This window comes from Micropterus salmoides, unplaced genomic scaffold (genome assembly GCF_014851395.1).
Source record: "Micropterus salmoides isolate LMB-PRFRI ecotype aquatic unplaced genomic scaffold, ASM1485139v1 Ms_hic_scaffold_4, whole genome shotgun sequence".
Classification (NCBI taxonomy): Eukaryota; Metazoa; Chordata; class Actinopteri; order Centrarchiformes; family Centrarchidae; genus Micropterus; species Micropterus salmoides.
Window position 1 is genome coordinate 30,720,439 of NW_024043372.1, and position 14,534 is coordinate 30,734,972.

Below are 14,534 nucleotides of genomic sequence, written 5' to 3' on the forward strand. Positions count from 1 at the left end.
GACCCGCTGTCCTTCCTCTCACTCCAGTCACCGCAGCCAAGAGAGAGGGTTACTCCGACAGACACATGAAGCGAGGAAGGCTCCCGCTGAACTGCACTTCTGACTGAGTAGTTGCCACATACGGATTCATAATAAATGTGGCTATTTGAGATAAAAACAGAGACCTTGCATGGGTTATTTGGTTAAAAAAGGGTGTGAATTAGCGTTTGTGTTTGTTTGTTTTCCGCAAGTGTGTGTGTGTGTGTGTGTGTGTGTGTGTGTGTGTGTGTGTGTATGTGTGTGTGTGTGTGTGTGTGTGTGCCTGAGCATGTGGGTATGTGCATATGTTTGACTGTGTGTGACTCCGGAGCCCTTCGATGGAGCCTGCTGTCTGGGTACAATGGTCCAGCCTGGGGCCTCAGCTCCACAAAGAGGCCTTCTCTTAACAACGCGCCATCACAGATAGAGGAGGAGCCTGACCAAAGCATTACCACGCTTAAGGGATCACAGAACTTCCCTTGATGCATCTGATATCGCTCATGATTTTAATAATCAAGCACTCTTCATTAAAAGGAGAGTTTAGTCTAATGCTATATGTTGTGTGTGTGTATGTGTGTATGTGTGTGTGTGTGTGTGTGTGTGTGTGTGTGTGTGTTTAAGAATGGTGAACAGAGACAGACTAAACTTACGAGGCAGTGACAGATTTTGCTTTAGTATTAAACTTTATTTCCTTTACGTTTTTGAGATGGAAAAATGATAAAAACGTACAGCTCAGGGACTTTTTTTTTTATCTAAGATAGGTCAGTGTTTTTCTTAACATAATAACCATGAAATTAAAATCATAACAGTTTCCATGTGTCTTTGACGAAAGCTTAGAGTGAAAATAAATTATCGTAGCAATAATTATAACATCAAATATACCAGCAATAATAGCAATTAAGCATTTATAAACACTCTATTTACTGTGTCTTTTTTCCATAAAAGTCCATTATTAAAAACAGGTGAACGCTGTGGTGGTGTACAATCCAGCATGTGAGGACAGCACAGGTTTGTGGGTAGTCTGCATCTGACGGGTGCTGTAGCTGTCGGCCAGTCTTAAGACTTCCAACACTGAAGAGTTTGTCTGTCTGTCCACAGCAAACGTGGACGACAGCCTGGGGATGGACGGGGTGCACGTATCTCAGTATATAATGAGATGGCCTTGAGGGGAAAACAACGGTTCTCATAGCAGACCTCTCGAGAGTCTCCTGTTACAGGGTCAAGGAGAGGTGGGTACCAAAGTGACTTAGTAAAAATAAGCAAAAAGAATGACAAGCGTCTCCATTCACTCCGTTCCTGCAAGCCTTAGCCAGGGACTAACAAACCCCTCGTCACATTAGCTCTTCACAAAGTCTGCTAAAGTCCTGCTCTGCAGCGTCCCATCGGTGAGGTCAGGCATGACGTGACCTTCGGTCAGTAAGTCCAACTGAAAGTCTCTCCCCTCCAACCACTGTACATGACGCAACAAGTCTGCTCAGCTTACGACGTGATGTGGAGGCCATTTAGTGTTAATGGCGATGTGGCGGCTCCTACAGGCAGAGGAGTTCTGGGTTGGTGGGTGTGGGGGGCCTCAGTGAGGTTCAGCCCAGACTGGCGAGCGATTGGAGTGGTGGGGGTGACCGAATGAAGGGTGAATGGGCGTGGGAGTAGGCAGCATGTGTCCAGAGTGGCTGAAGGGGGGCAGGTGACCCATGTGGGTCATGTGGCTGGTGAGGCCGTGTGCACTGCCAAAGGGAGAGGCCTTGTCCTGCATGCACTTGGATAGCTCATCGAAGCCGTCCCCTGCGCGTTTGTTCCTCTTGGACTTGCTGGACATCTTGCGGTTGCGCGTCTGGATGCCTTCTTTCTTCATGGTCAGGGGTCTGTTGACCTGTGGAGAGCGGCACATTAACTCAAGGCATACCAGATAAAGGATTCATTAACATTCACTAACTAATTTAAAATGTCACCAGGAATATGTCACATATTGCACTGCCAATTAGGATTTACATGCATTTATTTCATGGTAACCCAGTATTATGAGTTATGCCAGTGTGAAATAAATGCTATAAATAATGAGCAGCTGTTTTGCATATATAGCTCCATTATAAGTCAAGTCGGGGCGTTTTTGAGCTTTTGTCTTTTTTAAAACCAAACAGAACCGTCCTGGTCAATATGAATACATGGGGATGAGGGCCTGGCTGGAGCTGAAAGGAGCAGCCTCAGACAAATCCTCATCAGTGTAACCGACGCCGTTACACTGAATGACAGTCCCACCCCGCAGCCTCTCCGGGGGAGTTACGCCCCCCATTGAAACAACGATGGATTAATAAAAAAAAGACGACCAGTGGGTTCTGCTCGACAGGGTGAGCAGGCTTTGCCTCCACACTCTCACAGTTTCTCTGCTCCTAAATCGATAGGAGCTGTCCGCCCACTTGACCAGTTAACGACCAGCAATACCCCCCCCCAACAAACCCAAAACCCCGCACTTGAGTGCAGTGGTTATTTCATGCTACTTACATTGTGCAGTTTAAAGTAAAGGCCGCAGGCGTTACACACCGGGTCTCCGTTCCCGTTGCGCCTCCACAGGGTGGTGGTGGTGGTCTGGCAGTTTGCACAGCAGGTGCCTGCACGTCTAGCAGCAGACTGAAGAAAGCAGAGAAAATATATCATGAATAATCACTCATTCACATGTCGTAGAGAGGTCAGCGCTGACACTGAGCTGCAGGAAAACACAGTTGGAATAGTATATATATCACGGTTCTTTAGACACCTATGGAAGGCTAATTATTTAACACGTGTGTTATTGAAGCCACAGCACTGACATTACAAGCAATGACTTTATGATTTCTCTCTCAGCACAAAATCAACAAGAGACAGAAAGTGTGTCTAAATTATACGGGTGGATTTTCATGAAGTTTCAACTTTCACCGCAGAACCATGTGCACAAATGCATCATAAGAAGCGACACTCAGACTGGGAAAATGACTTAGCTCCTCTATTAAATCAATTGCATAGGCTATGCAGACAGCTACAACTATGATCAATAATAATTTGTGCAATAAGAAATGGGGGCATTTTTCTAGAGAATTGCTGATTCTTTACAAGCCTGTCGGTAATTATAACATTTAATTAATTAAAGTATGCCGGTATTAACAGGTTATAATGCAGGCCTTGTGTAAGCCCTGCGCTTTTCCTGATCCATGGAAACTGGGCTACAAGTCGTGTAAGACCCTGTGTCCTGCCTGGCATTGTGCTCGTGCGTCCATTGCGGATCAATTCTTCACACATAATAAGAAACATTAGCTTTACATGCAAGAACCCTCTGGCTCTTTGCTTTGCAGACAGCATCCAGGATTTTTCCTTTAATTAATTTCAGGTGGGCTCGTTGCTATCGACCAGGAGAGCAGTTTTCGTTATAAGTTAAGTGCATAGATATCTTTATTTATTTAATTAATAAAAAGACGCTGCGCGTTAACACCGCAGCATACCACTGGCCACCGAGAATGACAAACAAGAGAAGAACATAAATACATTTATTTTCCAATCCCTGCCCCTCGCGCTCTGTCTCTTCACACATAAGCGGCTCCTCCAGTGTTGTGATAATCTCTTTACAGTATATGTCAGTCTGGCCATAGAGAATGCAGCGCGCTGGTTGAAGGCGGAAACAGCCGGGAGCCTGACTTCCTTATCTGGGCCGGGCAGATATCCGGATAGGAAACAACTGGATGCCCCTTTGAACACAACTCTGAAAAACACTTGAGCTGAAAATGCAAAAGCTACAGCCACATGGGCCGAGCCAGTGGAAAATGGAATGGCCTTTTCACGAAGAGGAACGACGTGGATGTGGTCAAGGAACAACACGAAAAATATAATCAGAAAAATATGTATAATGATAGGCTTTAGTGTTTTAAAAAAGGCCACCCTAATATCTTTGCTGATCGTCTGATAGCGGCCAATTTATTTGCTTGTCAAATTACCAGCTAATGTTAATGAAGACCATTAGGCCCAGGCTACAGCCCCTGCAATCATAATTAGCCTGGGTAAATGAGAAAGCCCTTTTTATTAAAGTTAAAAGGTTATACCAGCACTGAATGACCAAAAACTAATTTAATTTGTGGGGTAAAGCCAGTAATTAATTCTTAATAATTTGCCACTTTTATTACTTATATTACACTGATCATTATTATTACTATTTGTGACTGTGTTGCTGTTTATTTATTTCAGTCAATAATACTTATTAAGTTATAAGTGATTTGTGCTTATAATGCTTATCTTTATTTTTACTAACCAATTAACCACTGACAGGGAAAATATTTGTCATTTATACAGAGATATGATTGTTTGTGCCAATTTATGAATTTCTAGACAAAAAAGTGTCTGGATTTGTTTTGTTTTTCAGATTGAGTAAATATGTCAAGCTTTTTAAAAAATAACAATAAAAGGCTACATAAATAAATAATGCATGCACTCATGTAGAGTACTTAGAAGAACAGATAAATCGAGACATATATTTTAGATAGATTTTAAAATTTGATTAAAATGCATGGATTTATAAATTGATTTGAAAGCCATAAAAATAAATGACTTATGGCACAGAGAAGTGTGTCCAGCTTCAGTAGGGTTAAAGTCAAAAGTGGCTGTGCAGCTCTGCAGCAGTGGTACATCCATGGCAAGAATGTTGTGCGTCCATGCTGCTTTTCATTTACTCAAGCATGGTGTTAACTAAAGCAGCATGGGCATTGGTATCAGTAACAGTATCAGAAGTACCAGCAATAATGATAGCAGGAACAATGGCAATAGTAGCAGTATTGTAACAGGCCATGAAGGCGGATCATCGGGGGTGAGAGGGACAAACAATTCCAGGAAGATCATAGGGAAAATATAACTTTCCTGGAATTGTGCTGCCGGCATCTGCTTTGTGCTCATATTTGGGTGCCTTCCCTCACAGTAAAGCAATGGACTGAGAAGTAGGACTCACCAGTCTACGCTTGGGCTTGATGAGTGGTCGGTTCTGGCCGTTCATCTTGTGGTACAGGCCACAGGCGTTGCACAGGTAGTGGCCGGTACCATCCCGTCGCCACAGAGGGGTGGAGGTGGCGCCACAGTTTACACATTCACGGCCCTCTGCATATAGTTCAAGAAGAGGAGACAGGAAGAAATTTTATATAATTAAAACGTTCACCCGCTTTCAGAAGCAACACATAGCAGCTGTCCAGCCAAATCCGGCAACTACACAGTGCTAGACGGGCCTCTAATATGTAATAAGTCAAAAATATGGCTCATGATGGAGACAATGTCCATATCAGAGTGCAGGTGTACCGAGTGTGCACGGCTGTCATGGACACAGACACCTCTATGTAAACCGATCCAGAGTGGGGAGGCCAGACACAGCCAGAACATGTCCAGAGGTGTCCAAGAAGAATGAGACACACCATCAAATTAGGACTACATTATTCATCAGCTCAGTGGGCACCCATGAGAGGAAACATAAGTGGGTGGTGGTGCTGGTGGTATTAAATGTGTCGGACAGTGTTGCAGTCTTTAATGAAAAGCTCGCATTGCACATTGCCTGCAATTAATAATATAGAAACGCTGTCCAGTCCCAGCATTATTTTGATGAGGTTTGTATTATTTTTAAAAAGAGACTGAATTTGAAATAGACTTCCTGTGCATTCTTGTGCTCTTCTATATAAAAACCTGCTTTTTTACGTTATCCCCACACTCTCTCTTCTCCCGTTCAGGTTTGACTGACTTCAAACAGCCTGTTGCTAAACCGACCGATTCATCTAATTCAAGTATCGCTCTCTCCCTAGAGCATCATCTCATTATTCCTGTTATAATGCCAGCGACACCCACAGCCCCACCCTCGCTCTACAATGGAATCTGACCTGAACAAAAAGCTATGTTCCTTTTGAAATGCATCTCGGCTCTTTTTTATGTACCTCGCTTTTTATTTCTTCTATACCTCCCTTCTCTTCCTCTTAAGTGTTTCGCAAGTCCAGCAACCACATTAAAGCTGATTCATTAACACTACAAATATTCATCAGCAATGACTGTTGTATTATGTCTTATGCAATGTTTAGTGTTGAAATAAGAAGAAAATGGGAAGCTCTGTTTGAAAAGGTAGGCTAGAGAGCAGGAGGAGGAGGAGGTGTTCTGGTTTGAGGCTAGTTCAACAGGAAGCCGCACTACTGTAAGGTATATGTGCTGACAGCTGAAATGTCATTGTGGCATTTTGTACAACAATCAATCACCATTACTGGCACTGGACACCGACTTTGATAGATAAGAGCCCTTTTAAAGCTGTAGCTGATATATTTGTGTTACTGATTCGGACATAGTCTGGCCAGCTTCTTTTAAATGTCACAGTATAACATTTCTCTGCTACAACAGCTCACATTCACTCAGCCAGCGAGCATTCCCCAGGTGTATTAAAAAAGCACAGGGAACAACGGGTGACAATGTTGATAATTGCACAGCTACATTTGGAGCAACTTGTTAACAGTCTACATGTCTGTCCTTGTCATTTGTTTTGGCCATTTATTCAAAGTACAACAGCTGGAACAATGTAGGGAAATTACAGAGTCATTACCAGACTGAGTTGTTTTTCAAATGTCTGCACATTAATATCAGCCATAAAGTCTAAATATTCCCCTAAATGTTACTCCCAACACGCAGCCTATTGAATCAGGTGCTTGTCCAGACAGTCAGATAATACACTGCGTTTTATTATAAACAATTTCACTGGCTTTGAGAATTTCAAGTAAAAGGCAAACCAATTATGTGCATTTTGAATCAGGATTACTGGAGGCACTCAGGGTCTCCTTCACTGTTAGATGATGCATGTAGTAAGAGTGTTATTAAATACACTTTAGTCTACACATAGAAGCAGATCTGCTGTGGGCTTGGTTGCCTCCACTTCATGTCAGTGCACTGGGCCAAGGCCATGCTTAAAAACACAAACAGCAAGGCTCTGTCGCCTGTGCTTTGTTAGTGCTTGGAAGAGCTGTGGGCGGGGTGGAGGTCGTGATTTGTTCACTTGGAGGTATACAGGATATGGCAGGAGCCAGGGCGTCGTGACTCCTTCATTTTTAAGTGCAATAAAGGCCACGTTTAAAAGAAAACAAGTGTGTGGCACGAGGAAGAAACCATTTGAGTGCCTGAACATTTAGAAACGAATTGAATAAATTTATCCTATCTAAAATTCTCTTGAGGTGTTTAATCTCTGGTCAAATTATAATCAATGCGTTTATATTTCGCCAAACCAACACCAACAAAATATATATGTACATAATTGATTAGTTTAATTAGTAATTTCCTTTCTTTTACGTGACACCCAGTTTAATCATGCGCATAATGGCCCATAGCTGGACATTTAGTAAATAGGCTAATCGACCCCGATTAGTCTGATGAGTTTCATCTAAGGTTGATTAATCTCTAAAGCCTTTTAAGTGGACAAAGATAAGACTTGTCAGGACAGGTTTTGAGAGAAGTGCCTGAGGGAAATGATCTCTGTTTTTGTAAGGGACACACCAGAGCAACAAGTCGTAGTTACATAAGTGGCCCCAGAATTAAGAATCAGATACAAGACACAAAAAACAATTTAGAACACGATTCCACACACTTGAATAAACAAAATGTAGCACAATAGCCTAGTCTACTATTAATACATTATGACATAAGATGTATCTGCTGATGACTGGTTGTGTTGTGTGACGCTTCACTGCTCAGCTGAATAAACCATAACTATTTAATTAGGCCTTATCATCTTGATCTGCCATCTGAGGTAAGGGAGAAACACGCGTGGGACTCACCTGAGCTCGACCTGGCTTTGCTTTTGCATTTGGGCGTAAAGCTGGAGGAGGACCCGCCGAGCAGGCTGCCAGGGTGGAAGAGACTGCCGCTGTACTCGTGGGGTGTATGCAGAGGATAGGCCGGATAGGTCGGGATGGGGTGATGCGTGGCTGCCTGACTGTTCATCGAGGCCAGGCCGCTGCGGAGGGGACTACAGCTCTCCATTTTCATGCCGTCCGTCAGCTGCACCTGGTACTTGATCGACTCCTTCTCGTCCATCCTGGTCGAGGTAGAGGTCGGAGAGGTAGGGCCGGGGTCTGGAGACACGTCTTTCGGGGGGGTGGGGGGGAAACTGTAGAGGTGCGGGCTGGAGTGGGACGCGGGAGTGAGCGACGAAACCGGAGCAGTGCCGGTGCTGCTGCTGCAAGGGTAGCCGGAGCCGCTGGGGTGCAGGCCGGGTTTGCTGAAGTGGCTGACCGCCCATGCGTTATGGTGGTGGGCAGCGGACAGGGCTGCTTTCCCGGGGTCCAGCCAGGGAATGCCGGGGCTGTGGATGAGGTGTGGTCGGCAAACCTGGTTCCCAGCGAGGCGAGCTGAAATCCAAAATAATGCATTTGATATAACTTTTATTATAATGCTGCTCTGACACACCAGTCTTGCCATCAGAATCAGCTTACCTGTTAAATACTCAGAATTACTTGAGTCCGACATTTAGTTCCAGATGACGATAAAATGCTGGTAGGCCTAGTTAATTTAAAATAACAGATTTTTCTTACCGGTTAATTATCCAAAAATGTTTTCAATAAAATGACAGTAGCCTATCCTCACATATTGTGCCTATTTGAAGGGCTTAATGACTGCAGAAAACACACTAAAAGTAGCTCCTCGTCAGGGGGCAGTATATTTTCATCGACTGCAGCTCTCGGACTAAAGATTGTTATTAGTAAATTTGCGGTTTTTATTTTATATCCGGGAAGTGCCTCTCTCTCTCTCCCCCTCCAGAAACCCCTGCCCTAACAGAGAAGGGTTAAATGACATACTTCCCTTTCCTCTCGCTGTCATTTGCTAGAAATTCCTTTTATGTTGGTGAATTGGCCCAGAAAAGCCATGGAGGACTTTTAAAAAATTACTGCACACTGCATAAATTGTTAAGCTTATCGTTTCTGTAGCGTCCTTTATTCCACACACAAACAACCAAGACACACATATTATGCAGGTTTTGTTTGGTCTTTGATGAACTATATAAAAACTATAGCTTAATAATGCCTTAATAAAATTAATTTTCAAGTGTCACAGTATGGACTTGGCATCTTACCGTGTGCTTGGCTGTATGTGACCCTTGCCCGGGAGTTGGTGTAGTAGGGGTTCCCTTGAGAGTCCAAGTGGTTCAGAAACATGTCAACTTCGTCCTGGGGCAGTAAAGGCGCCATGGGCTCCATGTAGTTGTGGCTCAGACTGTGGTGGTGAGAGTCCGGGTGCTGGCCGTTCAGCACTGCGTGATGGTGCGCCATCCACCGAGACTGATCAGCCGCTGCGACCTCCATGGCTGAGCTGGCCGTCTCCTTTCCTCTCTGTGTGTTTGGCTACTTTTGGGCTACGTTTGCCTCCAAGTGGAAGTTTAATCCTCCTTACAATATAGTTCCTGGGCTGTGAAAATCTCGGCTGTGTTTATTTACTTCAGAAAAAGAATCCTTAAACAACCCGTTCTCCTTCGTTATACCTGCAATGAGACGAAAACAAATTGTTAATTTATGAACACCGTGACCGCTCCACCCCTCCGTCCGTGCAAAGAAGAAGCATCCTTTATATTTTTCTCTAATCAGTTGACACGTGAAATAAACTTTACACACTTTAGGGTCCTAATGATTAAATGTCGAAAACAAAGTAGTGCAAAGCTGTCTCACTCAATGCATCTCGTCCCCGCATAAAGAAAAAAAATACAAATGTATCCTCTGGATACCTGTTGCGATTTCGATCAGCTGACAGCAAACACAGCTTGGATGAGTAAACCTCCTGATCCATGCAGTGCTCAGGCTCATTAATGAGATGTGGCGCAGACTGATGCGGCTGGCGCCAGTAAATTCCCATATCAAGCCACGTGGGGCGGGGCCTCGGCCTGAGCCAATCACAGTCAGCCCTGCCACAATTGGCTCGCTGCATCCCTGCTCTCCGTCTTTCAATTCCCATTTCCCTGCACCGAAAAACTAAAAGACTTATCAATCAGCAGTGTAATTTCTCGGGGGTCTTTCTCTCTCATGACGCTCACACTGAATGAGCAATCGGCCCCTGATAATCTGCTGTTTTAGCGGCAGTTATTCGCCCAAAGACAGACATAACATGAAGGGAAATTCAGTCGGCACAATATATGGCTTTGGCCTATTATAATGTTTTAGAAAGGAAATGTATTGTATGTTAATACTAGTGTAAGTCACCTTCACCTGTATGAATCTATCTGCAAAATATTTTAAGAATCTATCCTAAATCATCTGAGACACTTTTTCAAGACTACAATTCAATTTTCAATTTTTTTTAACAATTACAGTCACTGATTTAGCTTTACATTACGAACAACAGCCCAAATGTAAGTGTTGCTTTTCGCAAAGTGCTGTAATGTAAATAAACAGCGTTTTCAGCACCTCATAAAACCAGCAGAGGAGGAGTCAAATTTATGAACCCGAAATTGGCCCCTTTGTTGGGATCGCCTAATTGTCCTTAATTAGTAGCAGAGCATTCTTCTTGTGAAAATAGTGGTTTTGTTTGGGGGTATAGAGCAATCAAACACAGTTTGCATACTGGTGACTTCCCTTTCTTACTTGGCGGCACCAGGGATGGCCGCAAGGCCTCACCTATGAAAACCAGCTGGGGATCGTTAAAGTGTCTTCATTCAAAACTCACAATACAAATCAAAACCCTAAATAGAGTCTTATTATTATTATTATTATTATTATTATTATTATTATTATTATTATTATTATTACGCTACTATTAGGCTATTATTGTGTGCTGCCTATTATGGTGAATAGCGCTAAGGCCAAATAAAACGTCGATGCATGTGTGTTTGGTGTGTGTGTTATTGACAGGGAATAATTGGAGGGTCCTCGGAGCCTAGACTGGCCGCCACGCTGACGCCTGGACCTGACTTCACGTGTTGTGGGAGTTTAGGGGTGTCACGTAAAGCTTCTGATACCTGGACGAATTCTCCAGGTAAAAGACCCCTCATACGATGCAGGTCATTAGGGCGACAATCCCTCTCTGATCTGATGTCATTCCTGCTGTGTAAATGTGTGCGTATTTGTGTGTGTGTGTGTGTGTGTGTGTGTGTGTGTGTCAGTCATCAATCGTTAAATCACTGGCACGTTGCCAGGGGCAGTGAGTTGATGAGCTCAGCCCTTTGAGCTTGTCAACTCTTAAAACCAACAAATTAGTGCATGTGGGGCAACAGAGGGCCAGCAACCTGAATAACTAACATTCCAGTGAAAAGAAGCACCGCAGTTGGCAGGTGGAGTGAGACCACGCGCATCTTAATATGGTCATCCCGTGTCCTTTTATAAATGTTGTATTATAATACATAATGGATCAATCATCAAGAATACACTATTTGTGTGTCTAATAAAAAGAAGCTATTTTCTGCTGCAGAATAATTGCTGTCACACATGTTTGAACGTGAAGCAACAATGGCTCCCTCTGTCCGAGCATGAATGGATTGCCAGTGATGCTCTTGTTCTTGAGGCTATAGCCTAGTTGTGAGAGGACATTACTTTCTGAGCGCTGGAACATATCACTAGGCAGCGGTCAGCCTATATGTGTTTCTGTTTTGGGTTCTGGCTGTGCTAACCACTGGGCCTTGGAGAGTGGGTCAGGCTAGCTTCTGCAACATGCCCATTGTTGTTTGCATGTTTGCCAAATGGATTACTCAGCAGGATTTAGCCCTCTGTAATGTATACCTTCATTAATCCCATTTGTATCTCTGCTGGAACAAAAGATGGGAGAGGGTGACGGAGGGTTAGTGGAGAGGGTGTGTGTGTGTGTGTGGGGGGGGGGGGGTTGCTTTCCCTCTGTCTTTCTCAAGGACACAGCAGTATTGTTTCACTCAGGGATGGTAGACTGGAGAACACTATCCCTCTCACAACACCCCCTGCGCTGGGTGAGAAAGGTGTGCAACAACTGTATCGCTGTGCAGCCACAGTGGCTAATGAACAACAAGATTATCATTCCGATCCATGCTGTTATTAAATGGGATTGGCTTTATCTACCTGTTTGTTCCCACTGGGCACGGTCATCCATCATTATCCAGAGTGGAGGTGTGTGACGATGCAAAATGTATGTGTGTGTGTGTGTGTGTGTGTGTGTGTGTGTGTGTGTGTGTGTGTGTGTGTGTGTGTGTGTGTGTGTGTGTGATTGTGTTTTTTTGGGGGGGTGGGGGTAGTGTGAAGAGCCACAGTGGGGCCTGTGAAGATAAGCAGAGCCAGAGAGAAGAGAATGACACAAACCAGCTGAAGCATTATTGTACCCTTTACTCACGGCTAATTAGATCGAGCCAGAGCACTGGGGGGGCTTTATAGACACAAGCACCCAGACACAAGGCCATATAACTGAGGGGCCTGGATGCTGCTATGAGAGCAGCACTCACTCCCATTTAAGCTGTTTGGGGTCAGAATAATAACGTTTCAGAATAGGACAGGACATAACAGGCGAAATGCACACTTTATAAAAAGGATTATGGCGCAGAAGATGATTCTTAGGTTTCCAAACCCTTTATTGGAGCAATTTTGGAAAGCACAAGAGCTGTAACTGCTCTACATAGAAACGGTTTGATAAAAAAAAAGTATCCGAGATGCAGCAACAGCTCCTCAACAACATGTGTTCATTCACCCAGCCATTCATTCATTAAAATAACTAGAGGTGCTCTCATTGCATTAACCTACAAATCCACGTGCACAATGTACACGCCCTGTTGTCACTAACACTGAGCTTCACACAATTACCTCATGTTATTTGAATCATGCAGCACAAACGGCCCATAAAGCCTCACGCAGACAACAAGCACAGGTAAGAGAGAGAGAGAGAGGTTGGTGTATTCACTCCAGCTCTTGCATGCCTGCGGAGACCCCGGCCCGCCCCTGTCTCTGCTCCACCATTGTAGTGATGTGACTGCTCTTTCTGCTGATGAAAGCCTTTTGCTCCAGTCATTATGCACTTTAACGCGTGACAATTGAACACTTTTGTCGTCACTAATATCATGCTGATGATACACCAATCCATTTCGTGATCGAGCTTTTTTTTCTCTCCCCAGGAATAGAGCACCTTGCCCACGGCAATATAAAGGGGGCTTCATTAAAATTGATTATTGATAGTATTTACGTGGCCACGTGAATTTTTTGAAATTTCAGAAATGCTGCTTGGGTTATAGTAGGCTATAGGTACATATAGGTACGTTAATTATTCATTTTGGCAGATTTTTGGCTTCATTTTTATTGTTCGCTCATTTAGAAAAATAATAGCCTACAGGTTAACCTACTGTTCTGAAAATCAGAGTAGATGTCAGTGAAACTATCGCATCTTTTGGCTACAATTTGCTGATATGCTTTACACGTTTGATTCAATATTGAGGCGCTTGTCAGATGTTATGGAGGTTTATACCGTTAATATCCGAATAACCGTGACAAATAAGGCTGAATATGAAGGCGAATTTATGAACGAAGCGTAAACCCAGCATACATCATTCCTTAACAGTCATGAAAGCTAAAATTCAAGCACTGTTGCAAAAAATAACCTATTATAATTGCTTACGAACTAATTTTTTTTTTTGCTACAATTATATTAATAACGAGGAGACATTTATTAGCCAATTATTTTAACCTACCTATAGCTTTGGGTATAGCCTAGGTATAGGCTATTATTAGAATTTTAAAAAAAGGCAAAAACATTTCCCAAAGAGGATTTTATAAAAAATGACAGATATAGAAATATCAAGTAATTCATTTACCTGCTTCAGTTTTACATGGGAGCAGAGTGGCTGCGCTTTCTGAGTCAAACCAGAGAAAGTGAGTCCATGGGATTCACCGCCCAGAGCGGCGCTCATCTCCGAAATAACGGCGCAAAATAAACGACCGATCGAGAAAGGTGTCCAGGCCAGCCCTGCTTTTTAAAGATGATGTCGAGACAACATGGAACAACCGGCGCTCTCAGTCTGATCGCCGGGCAGAGAGCTGCGTGTGTGTGTCCCTCCTCTCTCGCTGTGTCTCCGAACCTCTCTGAATATGAGCAAAAACTTCAGTGGCCGTGTGAGAGGCTGCAGCAACAAAGCAACGTAATGGCACGTCAGCCAGCAGCCTGTCTTCCGGGTCCCGGTTAAATGGACAGAAAGTGGCAACAATACCTGTTCCCAAGAGGTGATCAATAACTTGGCCCTTACAGAGGGTCCCAGCAAGGACCTCAGGCCTACATTCAGATGCAAAACCCTTCTGGCAGATTTTTGTTGTTGGTTATCAATTCATGCAGAATCGCGTATAGGCCTGTAGCTAAATGTGGTGACATTAGAACATGATTTGAACGCACCTTTTTCATTCCTCTAGGCAGTAAAATATTAAAGAAACTAAATAATTGCATTTGCGTGAGGACTTCCTGCGGGCTTTCAAGAGCCAGTGGGTGTCCTTGGTCCGCACTTGTCCCAGGTGCAGGACTATACACGCACAATCATTGTGAGCAGTTTGGAAGTAATTTGTAAACGACTAACTTTT

At 43.7% G+C, this 14,534-nt stretch overlaps 1 protein-coding gene across 5 annotated transcripts; it reads right to left on the bottom strand.

Annotated features, from left to right (window-relative positions):
* Nucleotides 1-682: 682 nt before the first annotated feature.
* Nucleotides 683-14,055, bottom strand: gata2a (GATA binding protein 2a). 5 transcript variants are annotated; one of them, XM_038697252.1, is made up of 7 exons: nt 13,781-14,055; nt 12,048-12,241; nt 9,110-9,514; nt 7,815-8,387; nt 4,979-5,136; nt 2,518-2,643; nt 683-1,888 (listed from the first exon to the last, which is right to left on the bottom strand). In XM_038697252.1, the coding sequence occupies exons 3-7, from the start codon at nt 9,336-9,338 to the stop codon at nt 1,589-1,591; spliced, it is 1,386 nt and encodes a 461-aa protein (XP_038553180.1). In that variant the 5' UTR covers nt 9,339-9,514; nt 12,048-12,241; nt 13,781-14,055; the 3' UTR covers nt 683-1,588. The 5 variants fall into 5 exon arrangements, with proteins under 5 accessions (XP_038553180.1, XP_038553179.1, XP_038553181.1 ...); XM_038697251.1 differs by lacking the exon at nt 12,048-12,241; XM_038697253.1 differs by lacking the exons at nt 12,048-12,241; nt 13,781-14,055 and adding an exon at nt 9,755-9,902 and having other exon boundaries at nt 4,979-5,124.
* Nucleotides 14,056-14,534: the final 479 nt, after the last annotated feature.

Bases quoted from the DNA above. Each gene is read 5' to 3' on its own strand.
- gata2a (XM_038697251.1), bottom strand. From the start codon at position 9,338: ATGGAGGTCGCAGCGGCTGATCAGTCTCGGTGGATGGCGCACCATCAC. The intron at 8,388-9,109 runs GTAAGATGCCAA...TTTGGATTTCAG, and splicing joins CACATACAGCCAAGCACACG to CTCGCCTCGCTGGGAACCAG. The intron at 2,644-4,978 runs GTGAGTCCTACT...TGCTTTCTTCAG, and splicing joins TCAAGCCCAAGCGTAGACTG to TCTGCTGCTAGACGTGCAGG.